The sequence below is a fragment of the Rhincodon typus genome, chromosome 2 (assembly GCF_021869965.1).
Source record: "Rhincodon typus isolate 14 chromosome 2, sRhiTyp1.1, whole genome shotgun sequence".
NCBI lineage: Eukaryota > Metazoa > Chordata > Chondrichthyes > Orectolobiformes > Rhincodontidae > Rhincodon > Rhincodon typus.
In genome coordinates this window covers 29,250,002-29,272,363 of record NC_063333.1, presented here as the reverse complement: position 1 = coordinate 29,272,363, position 22,362 = coordinate 29,250,002, and the positions used below count along the sequence as shown (strand labels likewise).

Genomic DNA, 22,362 nt, shown 5'->3' with positions numbered 1-22,362 from the left:
TGCCTCTTTGTAGGTTACGTGGAACAATCCCTCTTCCGTACCTACACCGGCCCTAAACCCCACCTCTTCTTCCGTTACATTGATGACTGTATCGGCGCCGCCTCGTGCTCCCACGAGGAGCTCGAACAGTTCATACACTTCACTAACACCTTCCACCCCAACCTTAAGTTTACCTGGACCATCTCTAACACCTCTCTCCCCTTCCTGGACCTCTCTGTCTCCATATCGGGCAACCACCTAGAAACCGATATTCATTTCAAGCCCACCGACTCCCACCCACTTTCCTGCAAAAATGCTATCCCCTATTCCCAATTCCTTCGCCTCCGCCACATCTGCTCCCAGGATGAGGCATTCCACTCCCGTATATCTCAGTTGTCCTCGTTTTTCAAGGACCGTAACTTCCCCTCCTCGGTGGTTGAGAACGCCCTCAACCGTGTCTCCCACATCTCCCGCACCTCATCCCTCACACCCCGTCCACGCAATAAGAACCAAAAAAGAATCCCCCTCGTCCTCACGTACCACCCCACCAACCTCCGGATCCAACGCATCATCCTCCGACACTTCCGCCATCTGCAATCCGACCCCACCACCAAAGACATCTTTCCCTCCCCACCTTTATCTGCTTTCCGGAGGGACAACTCTCTCCGTGACTCCCTTGTCCGCTCCACACTCCCCTCCAGCTCCACCACACCCGGCACTTTTCCCTGCAACCGCAGGAAGTGCTACACCTGCCCCCATACCTCCTCCCTCACCCCCATCCCAGGCCCCAAGAAGACTTTCCACATCAAGCAGATGTTCACCTGCACATCTGCCAATGTGGTATACTGCATCCGCTGTACCCGGTGTGGCTTCCTCTACATCGGGGAAACCAAGCGGAGACTCGGGGACCGCTTTGCAGAACACCTACGCTCGGTTCGCAATAAACAACTGCACCTCCCAGTCGCGAACCATTTCAACTCCCCCTCCCATTCCTCAGACGACATGTCCATCCTGGGCCTCCTGCAGTGCCACAACGATGCCACCCGAAGGTTGCAGGAACAGCAACTCATATTCCGCTTGGGAACCCTGCAGCCCAATGGTATCAATGTGGACTTCACAAGTTTCAAAATCTCCCCTCCCCCTACCGCATCCCAAAACCAGTCCAGCTCGTCCCTGCCTCCCTAACCTGTTCTTCCTCCCACCTATCCCTCCTCCCACCTCAAGCCGCACCTCCATCTCCTACCGACCAACCTCATCCCGCCCCCTTGACCTGTCCGTCCTCCCTGGACTGACCTATCACCTTCCTAACTCCCTACCTACACTCACCTTTACTGGCTCCATCCCCGCCTCTTCGACCTGTTTGTTTCCTCTCCACCTATCCTCTCCTCTATCCGCCTCCCACTCTCTCCCTATTTATTTCAAAACCCCCTTCCCCTCCCCCTTTTCTGATGAAGGGTCTAGGCCCGAAACTTCACCCTTTCTGCTCCTATGATGCTGCTTGGCCTGCTGTGTTCATCCAGCCCTGCACCTTGTTGTCTCGGATTCTCCAGCATCTGCAGTTCCTACTATCTCTGATTCAATGTCTCTCTTTACTTAGCTTGTAATACAGAAAAGCACAGAAGGTGCAGAGGAGTGTTAGCTGCTAGAATCCTCACATTTTCAATAATTCAAAACCCATGACTTTTTCAACTTGAAGTGCAGAAATTTGATTTGCGATGTTTTGAAAGAACAAAAAGCCCATGGACACTAACTAGAGATAATTTGCAACTTGCCTTAGTTAAATATTCAAAAGACACATTCTATCTTTATGAAACTTAGAGGCTACATTAGTTATGCTAAAAAATCTGCTAATTGGACCATATTTACATATGCAGATGAATAGTCCAAAATTGTTTCCCGCTGTAATTAAAATAGCACAAATGGTGCACTACATCATGTCTCTGTCCATTTGTAGAGCTAATTTCTTCATTGAAATTCTAATTTATACATTATACTTCAACAAAGCATTGAAGTGCAAATTCTGTGCAGTAACTTTTAACAAAATCTCAAATAACTCAACATTTGCTGCATTTCTTTAACCAAAGAATATATCCAATGGGTCTTTGATTGTCAATTAATGCTTGCTGCAAGAGGATGCAGAAGCTTTGGAGGAAGGGTAGAGAAAAGCAACAAGAATAAATCTGAATGACTTAAGAAGGTTAAAAAAGCTAAATCACAGTGGAGAAAGGACAATTAAAGGAGACACGGCAGACATAGATTAATATTTAATGCATTAGGTAAGGTAAATCTTAACACAACTTTAAAAATAAACCAAGATAACAGAATCAGAGGTCAGTAGTATAAACCACTGAAAACTAAATTTGGAAAGAAAATCTTCAGCAAAAGCATGTCAACAGCATACATTATCTGCTGAATGAAGTAACAGTGAGCCTTTGGGTTTAGGGTATTCAATTTACAGCTGAACACTAGAATGAGTGGGCTATATATACTAAGGTACTTTCGGATCTTTTTGTATAGTAATAATATCTTTCCCGACAGATCAAATCTACAAATTGTCACATTTTTGTAACCCGTTCCCTCAGCAGGGTGATCATCAGAATATGTCAGAAGTCAGTCATTTATGGAATAACATTGTGTGTTTGGCACAAAAGTCAATAACAATGCTGAGCCAGTGAACATAAGCTACCAGCTTCCCACAAACCCACAACTGTTATTGATACGGCTGGCTTGAACTTAACATTGATCTCAGGTAATTGGAAATAAATTTTAATATGCATTATTTTGCTGACTTCAGACAGAGGGGAGTGAGAGATGTGACAAGGCCGCACAAAAATAATCTCAAAACAACCGCGATCCCTAAAAACAGTTCAAACATTTTAAGCTAAGCTTAACTTTTCATTGGAGGGTAGCTCACTAACAACTGAGGCCCTAAATATCGTTTAGGATCAAAAATGATCAATTAAAGAGTACACACACATTTCACTGGGTTTGAAAGACTCCTGTGACAGTTTGAAAAGTTGCTGTGGCAATTTGTTTAAAAAAAAAGGTGCATGCATCTGAATTTTCTTTCATTTCTATTCTTCATTCCTGGAGAACACCTGCTCCTGCTAGGCTCTGGCCTGGCAGTTAGCTAAAGCTGATTGGACAAGCGATTGAGATCAAATACACAAACATTGGCCAGTTTTGTCTGCTCTCCTCTTGAAAAGCTAACCACATAGGCCTATGATTCCCTGGTGGAGATTAATGTTCACAGTGTCTCAGTGGTTAGCACTGCTGCCTCACAGCACTAGGGACCCGGGTTCGACTCTACCCTCAGGTGACTGTCTGTGTGGAGTTTGCATGTTCTTTCCATGTGGATTTCCTCTGGGTGCTCCGGTTTCCTCCCACAGTCCAAAGATGTGCAGGTTAGGTGGGCTGGCCATGCTAAATTGCTCCTAGTGTCTAGGCTAGGTGGATTAGCCATGGGAAACGCAGGGTTACAGGAACAGCGTAGTGGTGTGGGTTTGGGTGGGATGGTCTTTGCAGGCTGGTGTGGACTTGATGGGCCAAATGGCCTGCATCCACACTGAAGGGATTCTATAAAAACTAAAGTTGCCATTGTCTTCCCAGACCGTAGATGACGGTGGCGCTTTAACCTGAGGGTCACCACACCTCAGGCGAGGTGAGAGGTTGAGAAACAAAGTCCTTTATGGAATCATCAGCTGGTGTGGGAGTCAAATCTACGCTGTTGGCCTCACTCTGAACGCAAAGCAGCCGTCCAGCTGACTGAGCTAACCGGCCCTCACAGATAATGAATGGCCAGATGACTTATGCGGCAGCCCAAACAGCAACTTTAATCTGGGTACCGATTCATTACAGCTATACCGAATCCTGCTCTGAGCTGATACGCGCACTTCCTAGCAGGGGTCAAGCAATAGTAGGAGTCCAAGTCATTTCTTTATTTCCTGATCAATGTCATTTGCACTGTCCCAACTGTTTACGTGAAGTTAGCATGGATCTTGAATTTAACCTGAGACCTTTCTCTTTGAAATTACAACATTTAGTGTGAATACGTTTTAATTCGAAAATTTGTAATCTGCACTCTCAAAGTTAGTGAATCACCACTAACATACATCTAGTGTTATTTTAAACAACTCAATTTCTGCATTTCTACTGAGACTGATCTACCATTTTCCCCTGAAGCTTAGTCGGCAAATTCCAAACAATGTAAGAAAAGGTGGGAAACAAATAAAATATGTATAATATAGTCAGGAAAAATGTTTCTAATTGAAACTGAGTTACAAAACTAGTTGTTGCAGTGATCATTTGCTCCTTATATTAGGACTGATACTCATATATACATATTTTGCAAATGAATCAAATTTCCACCTTTTAAAAAAAACTTCTACTTTTATGGAGGTCAACAAGTCAACAGGTTGAGAGAATGTTCCCTAGACAAGTTTTCATTTCACCCAGTTGTTTAGACTGAACACCCCAGTTCACAATGGACTGATGCAGATAGCAAAGTTGTTTCGTTAAAAACAGGAACACTTTGTGAAAAAAGCCTATAGAAATGTCACATTAGTAGCAAACAATACATGAATTGCACCCGATCACAGATACAATCGTGGGCTGTCCCACATAACTTATTCTTATATAGGGAGCGGTGATTAAAATAATTGGAACCACCACCATAATCTAAAACAGTTCTTGTGCCAAACTGCTCAAGAGTTTTGCAAGCAATTGTGTTTGTGTCATTTTATGTATGGATATAGTACTTACTGCAAATATGCTTTATCAGTTAGGTCAAAGACCTTCCCCATGGTCAACAGTAGGGTAGCAATATGATCATCATTTTGAGACAGATAACAAAATTTCTCCCTGAAGAAAACTATGGGATTCTCACAAGCAGAGCTACAAATCTTTCATAATGAAGAAACTGTGGCAGAGCTGGGGCATGGAATATGAAGGAAGAAATGTGAAAAATGTCAAGTGTTGAGAGGGTATTTCTGTAATTATGATAGACAAAATCATGTAAAGTGTCATTTTGATGGATTTGCCAAGATGGCTTTGATCAATGAAAAGCATTTAAGACCCAACATTATAGAAACATAGAAATGCTATCTAAAATTATTCCTAAATAGTCTAGCTCTAATTTTAGATTTACAACATCCTGCTCTGGGCTCAGCAGCAAGTGTGAATAATGGACCTGATTTACTCAGGAGTAGAAACCTCTACACTCTTTTTAAGCAATGGAAGAGCTACATATTTCTGTCAAGAGACTCTGATCAGAGCTCTGTCAGAAATGCAGAGCTGTCCCTCCGTTCTGACAGGTCCCTGGTAGCACAGATCATGGAGGCCCCAAAATCCACTGTACCAATTGCCTTATTCTGAAATCAAACTGCCACTCAGGCAGTTCCTGTGAAAGAGTAAGGGCAAATGTGAGGTTACGGGACTGGGGTTGGCATACCAGCTAAGTAGGATGCAAGGGAGCTGGTGCCAAGTGTGCCAGAGACCTGGGGCAGCAGGGAAGAGATGAGTATGTCAGAGCAGAATACTGAGAACAGGTCTAGCGGGAGCTTTGGGGGTGGCCAGGGGCAAAAAATGGTGGGATATCAAGCCTGGCATGCAAGGATTGGCCTCCTGACAGGAGAAGGGAGGTGAACGTTAGTGGTATTGGATCTGGAACAGAGGCTGGAAGAGATCAGCCTGGACAAGCAGTGTGGGTGGAGGGGGTTCGGGGTTGTCGAGTCCCAGGCTGGAAAGGGTCAGATCGTGGTAACAAAGAAAGGGGGCTGTTGGGGCAGGCTGCTGCTGTTCAGGATTTATTGGTGTAAGGGGTCTGAGAGGGGTATGTTTAGGGGTGTGTAAGTTATGTTTGGGGTCAATTTAAACGTCACACATGAGTTAGACTGGGTATTTTATTGTCTATCTTCTGAGAAGCTATTTACTTTACAGAAGCTGAGCCCTCCAAATTCTCAGATTTAAATGGATACTTTCAGAGGGTTTCAGGAGCAGGGAACTACCCAGTAGAATCTTCAATTCCCAGGTAATTCCATACAAAAATAGGAACAGGAATAGGCCTTGTGGGCCCTCAAGCCTGCTCAGCTATTCAAGAGGATCATGGCTGATGTGACATTCCTCATGGCAACTTGCTGGCCCTTTCTCTGTAAATAACACCACAAGGCTCCCTCAGAGCCTGCTATGATGGGGATTTTGCAGGGGGCCATATACGACCCTCATCAATGCTGGAAAGTCAAAGTCACCGTAGTCCCAGAGAGGGCCATGGGTATGCTCTCCGCTTAAAGAGAGATGACGATAAGAAGGTCACCTTGCCTCAGGCAAGGGGAGAGGTTGAGGAAGTGGGATCTTCACGGTAACCTCAGACGGGCTGGGGGTGGAGCCCACGCTGTTGGCATCACAAACCAGCAGTCCAGCCAAATGAGCTAACCGCTGGAAAAACACCTGTCTGTTAGAAAATCCTGGCCAACTTCTCCTTACTCAGCCAAACACTACCTATATTCATTCCAAACACATGAATTATGTCAACTCTTAGCCTTCTAAATTCAATGCTGCTCCAAATCCTTCTTGTGAATGTACCATCTAATGCTGCATGATGTAACCACAAGTAAATTCAAAAGGCGGTATTTCCTAAACATAACCATTTAAATATACAGTTAAATATATTATGAAAATAACCATTGATATCATAATATAAATGATTTTTAAGTATTTTGTTTGAGGTGAATCGTTCATTCAGGTACCCAAGGAAATAAATACATAATGAGGAGGCATTTTAAAATGCTGGCAATGCTTCTCATACGCCATATTGGTAAGTAACATTCAAACCATACAAATGCCAGGCAATGATCATCCCCAACAAGAAAGAATCTAACTATTATCTTTTTCATGCATGATGGCATTCCCATCACTGAATCGCCTACATTCCAGGGTTACCATTAACTAGAACCTGAACAGGACCAGCCATATCAAAACAGTGGTTATAAGAGCAAGTCAGAAAAAACCTACAACTACCTCACCTCCTGTCCATCCAAAGCCTGTCGACCATCTACATGGCATATATCAGGAGGAATATGATGGAATACGCCCCAATGGCCTGGATGAGTACAGCTCTAACAACATTCAAGAGGCATGCCACCATTCAGGACAAAGCAGCCTGCTTGATTGGCAACCTATTCGCTACCTTCCTGCATTGACTTCCTTCACCACCACGCACAATGACAGCAGTGTGCACCATCCACAACATCTCTTGCAGTAACTCACCAAGCCTCCCTTGACAGCAACTTCCAAACCTGTGAGCTATATCACCTAGTAGAACAGAAATAGCAGACCCATGGGAACATCACCACCTGCAAGTTCCCCTGAAAACCACACACAACTTTGACTTGGAACAAAATTATTTTTCCTTTATTGTTGCTGGGTCAAAATTCTGGAGCTCCCTACCTAACAGCACACTGATGTACCGACACCACAGGGACTTTAGTGGTTCAAAGCAGGAGCTCACATCTACCTTCTCCAAGGCAAATAGGAATAGATGTTGGTCTAGCCAGCATCCACGACCAAATAAAAATAATTCAAATAACCACGTAATATGAATGCAACTGGCTGTGAAACAACGTTAGATCCTTAACTATTGTGTCATAGATTTTCTCGTAAACCAATCAGATAAAAATACTGTCCTTGAATATAATTCAGAATTCCACAGACTGCTTTATACTTTTGTGTTAGGAATTCAATCAGTGAGAGAATCTCTTTTCACTGTTATGATGTTATTGTGATGTGCCATGTTGTAATGACTGGATACGCTGTGTGTATATTTTGACAAATTCAACATGGAGTATCAGAAAGAATACACTTGTTTTTATATGTACAACATAGTCATACCTCTCTTGTTCTTGTTTCATTTGTGTTCGCTCGTCCTCAGATGGGTATGTTTCTTCCACCTTTCCCTTGTTTGACCCTTTACGATCAAGCTTCCCAACTTTTTCCTCTTTACGGTATTTGCCAAACCTAGAAACCACAATAAATTTGAATACATGTTCAAATTTTCGGAAATAATCTTACTAATTATGCATTGCGTTATTCTGAAGAACTTGAGCGATTAACACCCATATACATGTCTTGCAAAGGTCTGAAGCAGCACAACTTAATAAAAATATGGCAAGACTTTGAGGAGATCGGGGAAACAAATGTGGTTAGACAAGCTTGTTAAACTGAATGCACACTTCTTTGTATTCCCTTTCTTTCTCCCAGCCCTACTATTCCCGATCAGCGTTCTCCCTCTTCATCCCACTGAAAACTTTGATTGCTTGTTGAGTTATGATTCAGCGAACACACAAGTGACCACTGTTCACATCTGAATCTAACTAATGTGCATTAACAGATGGTGCAGTCATGCAGGGGATCCAAACAAAGCCAAAAACCTGCATTCATCCAAAACCTATCTATAAACACTTCCTTTAAGGTTAATCTGAGCCTTTTTCAGTGACCTTGCTATGGCCCTAACTGAAGAGACCCTGCTGATTTTTATGGCTCAACTACAAACCATCATATCCAACTGTTATTGGGAGAACCATAGGTCATTATTTTCTTCCTTTTCTCTGCTTTGCTACTTATTGAAAGCTGCCTAATTCAGACTAAACAGGGGGGAATCATCTTCCATTTAGAGTCATACAGCATGGAAACAGACCCTTCGGTCCAACTTGTCCATGCCAACCAGGTAAACTAAACTGATCTAGTCCCATTTGCCTATGTTTGGCCTATATCCCTCTAAAACTTTCCTGTCATGTATTTTCCAAATGCCTTTCAAATGTTGTAATTGTACCCACCTCCACCACTTCCTCTTGCTGCTCACTCCACACATGCACCACTCTCTGTGTGAAAACGTTGCCCCTCAGGTCCCTTTTACATCTTTCCCCTCTTACCATAGACCTATGCCCTCTAGTTCGATCTCTCCAACCCTTGGGAAAAAGACCTCGCTACTCACCCTATCCATGCCCCACACGATTTTATAAACCTCTATAAGGTCATCCCTCAGCATCGATGCTCCAGTGTCCCGACCTATACAGCCTCTCCTTATAACTGAAACCCTCCAGTCCCGTCAACGTTCTCATAAATTAATTCTCTTTAAAACTTGCTTTCAGAAGGTGGAGGAGGCCTCCAGACATAGATATGTTCACACGGAGAATGAACTAAGTACATGAAGTTGGCATTTGGAGAAAGGCATAAATCTGTGCTGCAGGACAGAGGACTTCACAGCACTTTCGATTAACATACATACTGTGGTCCGAAATAATTAAAGAAGGCAGCTTAACATTACCTTTGGGTAGTGCAATTAAGCATGGACATTAAGTGCTGACCTAGCCAGCAATGCCCACATCCTACGAACAAGATAAAAGGAAAAATAGGAGCAGAAGGAAATGGCCTAGTGGTATTATCACTGGACAGTTAATCCAGAGACCCAAATAATGTTCTGGGGACCTGGGTTCAAATCCTGCCATGGCAGATGGTGGAATTTGAATTAAAAAAATACCTGGAATTAAGAGTCTAATGATGACTGTAAACCCATTGTTGATTTTTGAGAAAAAAACCCATCTGGTTCACTAATGTCCTTTAGGCAAGAAAACTGGTCTGGCCTACATGTGACTCCAGACCCACAGCAATATGGTTGACTCTTAACTGCCCTCTCGGCAATGCAGGATGGGCAATAAATGCTGCCTAGCCAGCGATGCCCACATCCCATGAATGAATAAAAAATAGAGTGGGCCATGATCAGAGGTACAGATAGAGTAGACAGCCAGAAACTTTTCCTAGGATGGAAGTAGCTATTACGAGGGGGCACAGTTTTGAAGTGAGTGGAGGTTGATATAGGGGAGATGTCAGAGGTAGGTTCTTTACTCAGAGAGTGGTAGGGGCGTGGAATGCATTGCCGGAGAGGGTAGTAGAGTCGGCCGCATCAGGGGCATTTAAGCGGCTATTGGATAGACATATGGATGATAATATAAGGTAGGGGTGGAGGTTAGATAGACCTTAGGGTTAGGGTAAAAGTTCGGCACAACATCGAAGGCTGAAGGGCCTGTACTGTGCTGTACTGTTCTATGTCCTTGCACTTGCTCCCACTTCAACTGAGATCATGACTGATCTGATCTTGGCCTCAATATCACATTTCTTCCCGTTGGCCTGAATCCTCCACCCCAGAACAGTTCAAGATCTTTTCATCTTGGCCTGATGTTGCCCTAATGCTTGCTTCAGGAACTATGCTATTATGACATGAAGGACATTAAGCTTCAAACAAAGCTAATGATTCCACATTGCAGTCTGCAACTTCAGAATCTAATCATTACCTTCACCAGTCATTCCTACATTATTCTGCGAGTATATCTCACAGAACGATGACAACCTTAAGTTGATTGACTTCAAAAGCAGCTCAGACAGTGCTCTGGCTTTGTTGACCTTAAATACGATGCCAAAATCTTCCTGTTTTACCTCCTTTTAAGTCTTATAAGTTTAATAAATTTTATTAAAAACATGTTCTCCCCATCCCAAGTTTCCCAACCAAGCATAATTATTTTTATTAACTTATTAATCATACTTCAGCATCTCAATAATTCTACGTATTTCACATGGACTTACCACTGAACAGCTGACAGGGCTCACTTTCAGCCTAGCAGTCTGAGTGGTAATCTAGTAGGACTGATCAAACTGTCCATTATCAAATCTGCCCAATTTTCATCCAATGCAAATTGATTCTCTTTGTGCATAGCCTCCTTAGCTGTTATTTCTTTTGCAAATTGTCACGTTTCAACAATTGGAATGGGTCGTCAAGTAGTCATTTTTGATTGGTCAGCATCCCAAGGAAGGCTTTTACAGTGGAAGTGTTTTGCTTCCTAACTATCTTACTATTTTGGTAATTTCACCATCAAAGTACTTGAGCATTAAAACTCTTCGGGACACACATTTGCATTCTATTTCACAGGGAATCAAGTTATCTTTAGGGAAAATAAATTTTCTGTGTGTAGTAATGTTATGATCCCAGCTGATGTTATTACTGGACAAGTCAAATCCTAGCTTGAAACCTGTATTGATAAATCATACTTTGGTTTTTTTAATGAGGTGGCCTTTCACTGAAACAAGCACGCAATGCTGCAGATTTGGTTTTAACAATAAACAGAAGTTTTTCTGGAAAAGAAAATGAAAACAAAATAGAATAAACCAAAACTATTTACAAATAACGAGTTTAAATGTTTTGAAAAACACAACAAAATACAACCCATCGAATCCCAAAGCACTTCCTTACAATACTTTAACATCAGGAAAAATTCTTTTCTCCATTATACACAGGGTTTGACCTAGCTGTGGCTTCAATTTCTGGCTTTGAGTATCTGATAGCCACCTGCTTGAGCAGATGCCTTCAAGAGAGAACGGGATAATTATCTTAACACAATTTGCAGAAGTGCAGGGAAATGGCCGGGGAATGGGGCTCTTCCAGATAGCCAGCACTGATGGGACTTCCTACTGCACCATAACTGTGGTATTCAGCACCAATGCCCACCACTGATACCATGTAGGAAGCACAAGGCCCTGGACCAACCATTGGCAGCTCGTGATCAGGGCAGTTTTTTTTATTCACTTGTGGGACAGCGTTTATTGCTCATCTCTAGTTGCCCATCCCTAGTTGCCCTTGAGAGGGTAGTGGTGAGCTGCCTTCTTGAACCACTTCAGCCATGTTCTGCAGATAGACCCACAATGCTATTAGGGAGGGGGTATGCCAGGACTTTGACTCAGTGACACTGAAGGAATGGCAATATATTTCCAAGTAAGGATGTCGAGCGTCTTAGAGGGGAACTTACAGATGTTGGTGTTTCCATGTATCTGTTGCCCTTATCCTTCTGAATACTTGTGTTGTGCACTGAGAAGGTGCTGTCTAAGGACCTTTGGCCAGTGCTACAACCAATTCCATTTTCTACACTAATATATAAGGGATATTGAGCAGTCTCTGGTGGAATCTCTGTCATAAGTCTCAGCAGAAGAGGCCTATCTTAGGTAACAGGATAACAAGGTGCAGAGCTGGATGAACACAGAGGACAAGCAGCATCAGAGGAGCAGGAAAGCTGACGTTTCGGGCCTAGACCCCTCTTCAGAAAAAAACAGGATGTAGTTTGTTATATTTCAGCAAATATCCCCAGCTTACTGTAACCCTTAGGCATATTAAATACTGCTAACACAAGGTAGAAAAGAATCATGTGCCTCCAACATGAGTCCAACTGATTTCCACCAAGAGGCTGAGACACATCACCAGATGAGGCAGAGGCAGAGTTCAAATATTAACTCTTTCAGAACTATTACCTATTCACCAGTAACCATTCTATCATCTGTGATCTTGGTTAGAACTATTATCTTTAATTTACCCCAGGAAGGAAGTATATTTGCAATGTGTGTGGCCTCAAATGGACTCATCAATGTTAAACACAGCTGCACAGAAAGAGCAGAGCAATACACAACACAGCGCTCTGCTTGCGACACAAGTCCATCTCCGATGTATAGTTGGTAGTACTGGGAAGTTTGCTTGTACTTGATAACATTACCAAATAACACAAAAGCTCTAATGATCACCTTCTTAATGGTTACAATGATGTAGGTTGCAGGAGTGGACCAAAGCAAATCTATTGATTTTTATTCAAATTAAGCCAGAAACAAATCAAACAATGTCCATGACTGTCCAACATGGCAGAAATCTTTGGTGCATAGTCAGTTGGTAGTGAATTTTCAAGAACTGGGCAAAGCTAGGTTGGCCTTCAGTGGAGTTTGAAGTAACAGCTTCTACTGAAGATATCTTTCAAGTGCAGGAGCTATTTTAAGAGAGCATTTTCTGCAGAAAGTGCTTTCCTTTCCCAGCTCTCCTTTTCTTATAAGTTATTAATAATCCACCAAGTTTGCAGATGTACGAAACATTGATTTTGCAGACCTGGGTAACCAATGTGTATGGTGTGTGATGTGTGCTCATAATTTTTGTAAGTTGAATTATTTTATGGCTTCCGCAAAATGGACTGAATTACTTTTTAATGATTGGCGCACAGAACACACATTAGGAATCATAAACCTGCCTACTTTAATAGCTCATTTTCAGTAATACAGCTCTTTAAGCAGTTCTACGTTCTTTATAAAATGCATTGTAGAGAATGAATACCGACAATTGAGCTCCTTGTGGTAGGGTGAGCAATTATTGCTTCTCGTTAACTATTCAAGAATTTGGGTGTGAGCCCACATGCAAACAGCTTTCTCCTTACTATATTTTATGCAGTTTTATAATGGAAAAAAGTTTCATTATGACTGGTAAAACAGTACAAACGATGTTGAAAAGCAGACATTATTACCAAATAATAATTTAACAAAGCCCAACAAAATAGCTATTGTTACTGAGTTCTTCAGGAACAGGGAGGTAAAGAGCTCACCCTTTGAACCTGTTAAAATCTCAAGCTAAAACAAGAGAACTGCTGAAAATTGAAAATCTGATCTCTCGTCAACAAAATAATGCCAAGTATCCCACAGGAAATAAGGGTAAAAGAAACATTACGGATTGGCTGCAGGAATGTTATTACCTTTTCTGGTCTGACAGTAGCAGGAGGCTTCAAAAGAAAGCCAGATGGCTAAAAACTTTGGAACAGGAGCAGAACATTCAGTTCGTTGAACCTGCTCTGCCATCTTGTTAGCCATGACACTTCTGTCTTTTTCATCAACCTTCCTGGTTTTCCTCAATATTACCTTTCCAAGGAAGTGGCTATTTTTCATGTACATGCTTAAACTGAATTTGAATCTATAGTGTTTGGAGGTTGCTTGATTCATATTTAATCCTGAAAAAAATGTACATTTAACTCGTTGAGATGTTGTTCTACTGCTAGATCCTGCTACAGGAAGAGGTCAGCCTCTGTCTAATTTACTTCGTTATTTTAACTGTCTTAGTAGATTTTCCCCACTCCTCCTATGAACACAAGTTTTCGCGGAATATAGCGCAAATTTACCCAATCTCATCTTAAACTGTATTTCCCTCTTGTGAATCTACTGAATTATTGATGGATTTTCTCTATGGCATGTATGTTCCATGAGGACAGGGGAAGGTGATAGCATAGTGGGAATATTACCAACTTTGAAACCCAGTGACCAAGAATAACAGCCTGGAGACAGAGGTTAAAATCTCAACACAGGAGGTGATGCATTCAACTAAATTTTATTAGAAAAATTGTGATACTAGTCCACAAATAGTATTATTGGTTACTGTAAAACCCTTCTAGTTTGTTAAATAGACAGTAGTTACTCGGTCTGGCTGAGATGTCACTTCAGACCTACAGCAATGAAGTTGACTGGCCAGGTCAACTACAGAGAAGACAAGGAGGAATGGAAGGGATCAACCTAGAAATCTGAAACAACAATAATCTCATTCCCACTGTGAACCCCGCAAAGTCTTCCTTACCAATAGCTGAGGGCTTGTGCCAAAATTGAGGGAGCTGTTCCACAGTGTAGCCAAGCAACTAGACATAGTCATATTTACAGGACAATATACTACACAAACAATATTCTGGGAACCACCATCACTGTCCCTTCGGTGTGTTCCAGTGACTGTACCAAGTTTTCTGGCCATCTGGTTTTCTTGGAAGGCTGTTTCTAGACTCAGGCCAGAAAAGGATAATTCCATTTCCATAGTCAATCCATATTGCCTTTTGATCCATATTTCCTGTGGGATGGTTGGCATTATTTTGTTGACAATTGATCAGTCTATCATACAATGGGGTGCAGCGCAGTAGTATACAGTTGGTAGACACTTGCCAGAGTAATCTCCAACACAGACTTCAGACCCCATTAAGTATCATAGCAAAAGGCCACATACATGCAGGGAAATCTACAACAGGAAACCAACTTGACCTTGTCCTCACCAACCCATCTGTCACAGATGCACCTGCCTATGACAGTATTTGTGGGACTGTCCAAGCCAAATCACTGTGAAGAGAAAGTCCTGTTTTCATATTCAAGACACCCCTCCACCGTACTGCGTGGCAGTTAGCAACTCAAAACTGGGTGTCTATGGGGCACTTGGGCCATCATCTGCACTGGTATAGTATTTAACCATAATCTGTAACCTCATGACCAGTAATATACCTCATTTTTACGAGCCATCAGTTTAAACCTTAGATCAATGAAGTGTGCTGGAGGGCATTTAAGGACTAGCATTAGGCATTGTTCAAAATCATGTTCAATGTGATGAAGCTACAGTCCAAGACCAGTTGCATGCCAAAATGGAAGCAGCGTGCAATAAACAGGGCTAAGAGTTCTCAAACAAATGCTCTACAGTCCTGCCATATCCAGTCGTGAATGTGCTGGTGGTGGAGGTGGCTCTACAATTATCCCAAACCTCAATAATAGAGTTGTCCAGTACCTCAGTGCAAAAGGCAAAGCTTAAGTATTTGCACAAAGCTTCAGCTAGGAGTGCCGAGAGGATGAACCTTTTTTGCCTACTCCTGACATCCCCAGTATCCACTGTCACAGATGTCAGTCTTCAGACAATTTGATTCACTCCATGTTATCAAGAAAAAGGTTGAAGGCAAAAGATGAAGGCTATGGCCCCCGTCAACATTCCAGCAATGGTGCTGCAGGCTTGTGCTCGAGAAAGTCCTGCGCTCCAACTCAAGCTGTTCCAGCCGAGTCACAATACTGTTACCCATGGACAATGTAGAAAGTTGACCAAGTATGCCGAAAGTGGGACAAACCCAACATGGCCACTTACTGGCCTGTGAATGTACTTCCATCATCGAAATTATGGAAGAAGTCACTTGAACTTTCATGAATAAGCTCGCTGACACATTAATCTCTGTTGCCAGATGGGCGTGAACCCAGACCTTCTGAACCAGAGGCAGGGAGACTGCCACTGCAATACAAGAATCACTACTGGGTCAAAGAGTTTATCTGGTTACGACTTATTATTATTGAGAAGAGACACTTGTCTTACCAAGATGGAGTTTATTGTGTGATGGCAATAGGTACAAGTTACATTGGCTGGTTAGACATAATAACTATCAGGAGACACTAATGAGATATCTACCAGCATCAAGACTGTTAGCTGAACTCTTCCCCAACCCAAGATAGTATGACATCATCAAATTGGGTGGAGGTCAATGTAGTCTCCACCATTAACTCTTTCAGAATCTTTAACTGATATAACATCTCGCCTGGACTGTCAATGGCATTGCTGTCACTGAATCCCGACAATCAAAGTTCTGAGGGTAACGTTCCCTCTAAGTTACACTGATCGGTGTGCCAATGTCATTGCCAGCATTCACTTCCAGTTTCAGAAGCTGCTGCCACACACGGACCTCAGAGTTCTGCACAGCAAAAAATATAATGAGAGGAAATGCTGCCTGAGGGTTACCTTCATAACTTATCTTTTAAGCTTGATGTTACTTAAACTCCGAGAAAAATCTCTAAACTGCTGAGGATAAATTAGGGTATTCTTTGATGATCTTGGGTTGGAGTAAATGCTATACCTAAAACATCAGATGACTAAATACTTCTGGGATTCTTGCCAAATACTTGATGTATTTGTATTTGTGTTTACATACACTAATTTTACATACACATACAAGGGTTATGTAAATGAATTGGCCCAATGAAACTGATTTATTAATGAGAAAACTCTTTCTTAATAATGTTTGCATCAACATAATGCTGCAACTTTTCTACAATACCATTGCTGATGGAGAAAAACAATTTTATCTAAATCTGTAAAGACTGTATGTACTACAAACGGTAGGCTAAGCTGAAATATTAATCTTGTTGTATCATTAAACTGGAATAAAAATAAGATCTTAAAACATTACTAAGTCATCACAACATATAAAAAGAGACAAGTGACTGCAATGGGTAACAGCTGCCATTTGTTTTATTTTAAACATTGATGTAGATATAGCACTTAGTGAGCTAGAGACTTCACAAGCTTTGATGTGTATGCCTGACTGAATTGGAATGTATAGCTTCATCTGAAAGCTAGAGATCCCACCTTTTTCAAATGTGGCTTGGATTTGGTTATAAACCTTGTCATAAATATATCTTACATAATTTACAAAACTACAATTAACTTAAGGCAATAAATGTGGAGCTGGAAAAGCACAGCAGGTCAGACAGCATCCAAGGAGCAGGAAAGTCAACGTTTCAAGCCAAAACCCCTTGTCAGGACTGGGGAGGGGAAGGGAGAGGGGGAGCCAAGAAATAAATACAGGGAGGATGTGGGGTTGGGTGGAGAGGAGGTGAGATGGAGATAGGTGGATGCAGGTAGGGGGTTACTGTGGTTGGTCAGTGGGAAGGGTGGAGTGGATAGGTAAGTCAGAAGATGGACAGGTTGGGGGTGGAGAGATTTTGAAGCTGGTGGAGTCAATATCCAGGCCAGTCCGCTTCACCCTTCCCACTGACCGACCACAATAACCCCCTTACCCACATCCACCTATCTCTGTTTCAATTATCCTCGCCTCAGCCCCAATCCCCTCCATCTATCTATTCCTGGGCTCCCCTCCCCAGTTCTGAAGAAGGGTTTCTGACTGAAACGTTGACTTTCCTGCTCCTCTGATGCTTTCTGACCTGCTGTGCTTTTCCAGCTTCACATTTCTTGACTTGAACTTCCAGCTTCTGCAGTCCTTACTGTTTATAATTAACTTAGATTCTTGGCAGTGTGGAGAAGCAGAGGGATCTTGGGGTTCATGTCAACAGTTCCCTGGAAGCTGCCACCCAGGTGGATAGAGTTGTTAAGGCGGTGTAGGGTGTGTTAGCTTTCATAATAGAGGGATTGAGTTCAAGAGCCGTGAAGTTATGCTCCAGCTATACAAAAGCCTGGTTCGGCCACATCTGGAGTATTGTGTCCAGTTCTGGTCGTCTCATTACTGGAAAGATGTGGAGGCGTTGGAAAAGGTGCAGAGGAGATTTACTAGGATGTTGCCCGGAATGGAGGGAAGGTCTTACGAGGAAAGGTTGAGAGAGCTACAGCTTTTCTCTTCAGAACGACAAAGGATGAGAGGTGACTTGATAGAGGTGTGCAAAATGATCAGAGGCATTGATAGAGTGGACAGCCAGAAACTTTTTCCTAGGGTGGAGGTAGCTATTATGAGGGGGCATACTTTTAAAGTGAGTGGAGGTAGATATAGGGGAGACGTCAAAGGTAGGTTCTTTACTCAGAGTGGTAGGGGCGTGGACTGCATTGCCGGAGAGGGTAGTGGAGTCGGTCTCATTAGGGGCATTTAAGCGGCTATTAGATAGGCATATGGATGATAGTATAAGGTAGTGGCGGAGATTAGATAGACCTTAGGGTTAGGGTAAAAGTTCGGCACAACATCGTGGGCCGAAGCGCCTGTACTGTGCTATGCTCTAACTTAAGTTGCTTTAGTTTAATCATAAACAGTTGGATTTACAGATAATTGAGTGTTCTGGAATGTATTATTTTCTAATCTATACATGGATCCTATTCTCTTCTACATCAGAAGAATTGACAAATACCTCATTATCCAAATAATTCCTTGGTGCATCCTGAAGCCGTGAAAGTTAATTGCACGCTTCCCCCCCGCAACTTTTGTTGGATACAATTTTATCCTATTCAGTATGTTACCACCCAATTCATTAACAGAGAGAAAAATTAAGTTCTAGGAAAGTTACATGTTTGCATTGCATTCAAGTCCATTACTGTCATATTCAGTTGAACAAAAGTGCTATACTAAATGCAGGAAAAGGGATATGCATTTAACCTCATTTTCGAATGGTTGAATTGGATAGAACCAGAAATGGGTGAAGGGCAGGTCAATTTTGGGCTCTGTAAGATCCAGTTAACTTGGCAAAAGGAAAGCACCTGGAAGATGTGTACATTAATGTGGAGTACAGAAACGGTAGAGTATTGAGGTAAGAGTACATGAATGGGTTTAATTAAAAAGCACTTCTGAAGATCCTGCAAAGGCATGACGACTCCAATGGACTCCTTATGTGCTGTATAATTCAATGATCATGTTTGGCTTCACACAGCATGCGTTTTTGTGCCATGACGTACAATAATTACACAGTGTTAGTGGTAGCCCCAGAATTAGAACAATTAAATTTTACAGTTGCAATTTTATGCAAAATAACCTGCTGCAAATTACTAAATAAAACCCAAAAGAACTGCAGATGCTGTAAATCAGGAACAAAAACAGAAGTTGCTGGAACAAAAACAGAAGTTGCCGAGGAAGTGTCACCGGACCTGAAATGTTAACTCTTGTTAAAATGTTAACTCGAAATGATTTCTCTTCACAGGTGCTGCCAGATCTGCTGAGCTTTTCCAGCAACTTCCGTTTCGCTGCTGCTGTAAAATACAACTACTGATGCTTATGTGAAAAACTTTTTTTTAAAGGTACAGTACAGCTTTGTACGCAATAGAAAACATCTATGCTAATGTGTTACAATTTCCATGCATAACTTCAGCAAAAGCAAGCCAGTCCTTTAACAGAGCAATTTCAATATCCTCATTGTGTTTCGACATGAACTATCATACCGGCTATAAGGGCAGTTCCCAACGTGTTTGACGAATTCTCTTCAATGGGGAAATAAAATTCAGGACATTCAAGACGGCATAGTTTTTAACCACAAAATGGCCACATCAGGGAACCAGTAACCACACAATTTGGAAACTAATCATAATCATACTAGAAAGATAACAGCTATTGAACACAATAACTGTCAGAAAAGAGAAAATGCTGGAAATACTCAACAGGCCAGATAGCATCTGTGAAGTGAGAGACAGATTTAATATTTCAGGATGTTTCCCCCTTTATCAGAGGAGTATTTTCTGCTTTTAGTTCAGATTTTAAGCATCAGCAGTAATTTGCTTTTGAATTTAATAACTGACTTTATCAGTAAGCTTATTTAAAATATTTATTTCTGGGATCTGGACATCACTTATTGCCAATCCCAACTTGTCTACACTGAGCACTTAAGAGTTAACCACATTGATGACACGTCAGTTAAGGACCTTAGACATCTGTGGAGCTTGTCTTGTCAATCTGCTTGCCCAACATCCAGTCCTGGATGGATCACAATTTCTTCCAATAAAATAAATTACTAATCCATTAACTTTGGACCTGGTCACAGCCAACACAGGCTCATAACTCTGCACCCGCTTTTCCCTGCCAATGTCTCAGGATCTGTGTAATGATGGAGTCCTATCTGATCCTGACCTGAGCTCCAGCCTATAGCTCTTCATATGAACCTCAGACAAGAGAGCATAGCCTCAAGATTAGAGGGAGCAGATTTAGGACTGAACTAAGAAGGAATTTCTTCACCCAGAGGGTTGTTAATCTATGGAATTCCTTGCCCAGTGAAGTAGTTGACGCTACTTCAGTAAACGCTTTTAAAAAAAAGGTAGATTTTTTTTGAACAATAAAGGAATTAAGGGATACGGTGAGAACGCGGGTAAGTGGATCTGAGTCCACGAAAGGATCAGCCATGATCTTATTGAATGGCGGAGCAGGCTCGAAGGGCCAGACGGCCTACTCCTGCTCCTAGTTCTTATGTTCTTATGAACCAACTATATTTCCTTTTGTACATTACCCACCTCCACTCTTGACATAAAACCATTCCCAACTGGAATACCTATATGTGTCTTTGCAATTTTACCAACAGCCATTTGCAAACTTCAGCTCATTAAAATCTCTGCCATTCACAATCCATATTGTACTAAATACTACTCACTAATCATCACTGTCTTCACATAAACTATAATGGTTCCCAGACTCCAACCATGCCAAATTTGAGTGTGCATGTAAATCCTTCCATACCATCAATGCCTATAATAATGCCACTTGACCACTCCTCACCAAATGCTTCATGCCTCAGTGTCTCCTTTGGGCTCATTACCATTTGCATTGTGCCACCATTGACAGCCATGACTTCAGCTTATCAGACTGCATGTTTTCTCCCTTTCCCGATTCACCCTCTGGAATCCTGACTTCATGGCAGCCAACTTCCGCAGAGTCAGTGTTGTTTGGGGTCTGCACAGAGAAGGGTAAACTACTTTTTTTTTTGCCAGGGTTGGAGGAGTGGAGAAAATGATGCGGTGAACATTTCCAAGTGGGTGAGGGACAGTTCAGCTTTGTTGCAGGGTTGGGTGCATAAGGGAGATTGAACAATGTCAGACAGTGAGGGAAAAGGATGAACATTGTTGGAAGAGCTGTCAAAGCAGTTGGATGGATTTAGAAGTCATTAGGAGTGTGAGGAGGGAGGAGTGAACATTGTTGGGTGGTGCAGGCCTGGGCAGCATCGGGAACGATGGCTCCACTTGGAAACATGAGCCCACGAACTGAAGACGGATTTCGAAAGGACATGTCTTCAGTTCATGAACAGAAAAGGGTTGGCTTTGCTAGAATCATGATCATCCTGCAATCTCCCAACTGTTGCTCCTTGTTGAAAAACTGCTGAAGCCAAGGCTGGAAGGATAATATGGTAAGCAGGCAGTTGAAATAGCTGTCATCAGTGAGCACTGCTGATTCCATGCTGACCTGAAGATCTATCCCTTGGTGAAGTACCTTGGAATTTTTCCTACATTAAACATGTCATGAAAATGCATGTTGTTTTTATATTGTCATCCTCTCTAGTCATGTGAGGATACTTTAAAAGTGTACATAAATATTCCCTGATGAACTGAAAGTTCCCAACATGCCCTTTAGAAAATGGTCAGGTTAGTTGTGGGCAAAATGGTCGGTTTGCAATAACTTTGTATGTTTCTCAATATCGTATTCCAGATTTGGGAATGCATATTCATTGTTGCTTATTACTACTCCATTTATCACAATACATGACAACGAATTTTGCATGAACTGAGCAATAAAAGAAGACAGGCATGTCCCTGGAGGACAGTTGGAAAAGACTAAATTACAAATGTACCCAAGGCATGCTAATATTTATGGCCACAATATCCCTCAAACCAACTCCCTCCATGCTCAGCATAGAGATTCACAGTTATTATTGTTGACATTCCAGTGGGCTCATGTGAATACACTTGGGTTATGACAATAAATAGAATACTCCGTGCAAAATTTAAATAAAGTGACACTGCATTTCAAGCCAACTTAACAGTAGTTAATATTTAAGCGCATACACATATTTTATCAAACGATAGGCTATAGATGTACGACGATTTCACATTTAATTAGCTTCAGAAATTTCATGATCCAAAAAGGGATGCTGACCAGTCAAATGAAACAAGTGACGTATTTTCCATTTTATATTGGATGACAAATTTGCCTCACTGTTTGGCCTCATTATTTCCAGAGCAGCAGTTCTACGGTGCAAACCTAAATGTGAACAAATAACTTAGATACACCTCCAGTA

General features: G+C 42.0%; 1 protein-coding gene across 1 annotated transcript in view; it reads right to left on the bottom strand.

Annotated features, from left to right (window-relative positions):
• pard3aa (par-3 family cell polarity regulator alpha, a) overlaps positions 1–22,362 on the bottom strand; it is a 782,893-nt gene that overhangs the window by 102,844 nt on the left and 657,687 nt on the right. The window contains exon 21 of the mRNA XM_048606721.1: positions 7,864–7,989. Within this exon, the coding sequence (XP_048462678.1) occupies positions 7,864–7,989 (126 nt within the window). The remainder of the gene's footprint in view (positions 1–7,863; positions 7,990–22,362) is intronic.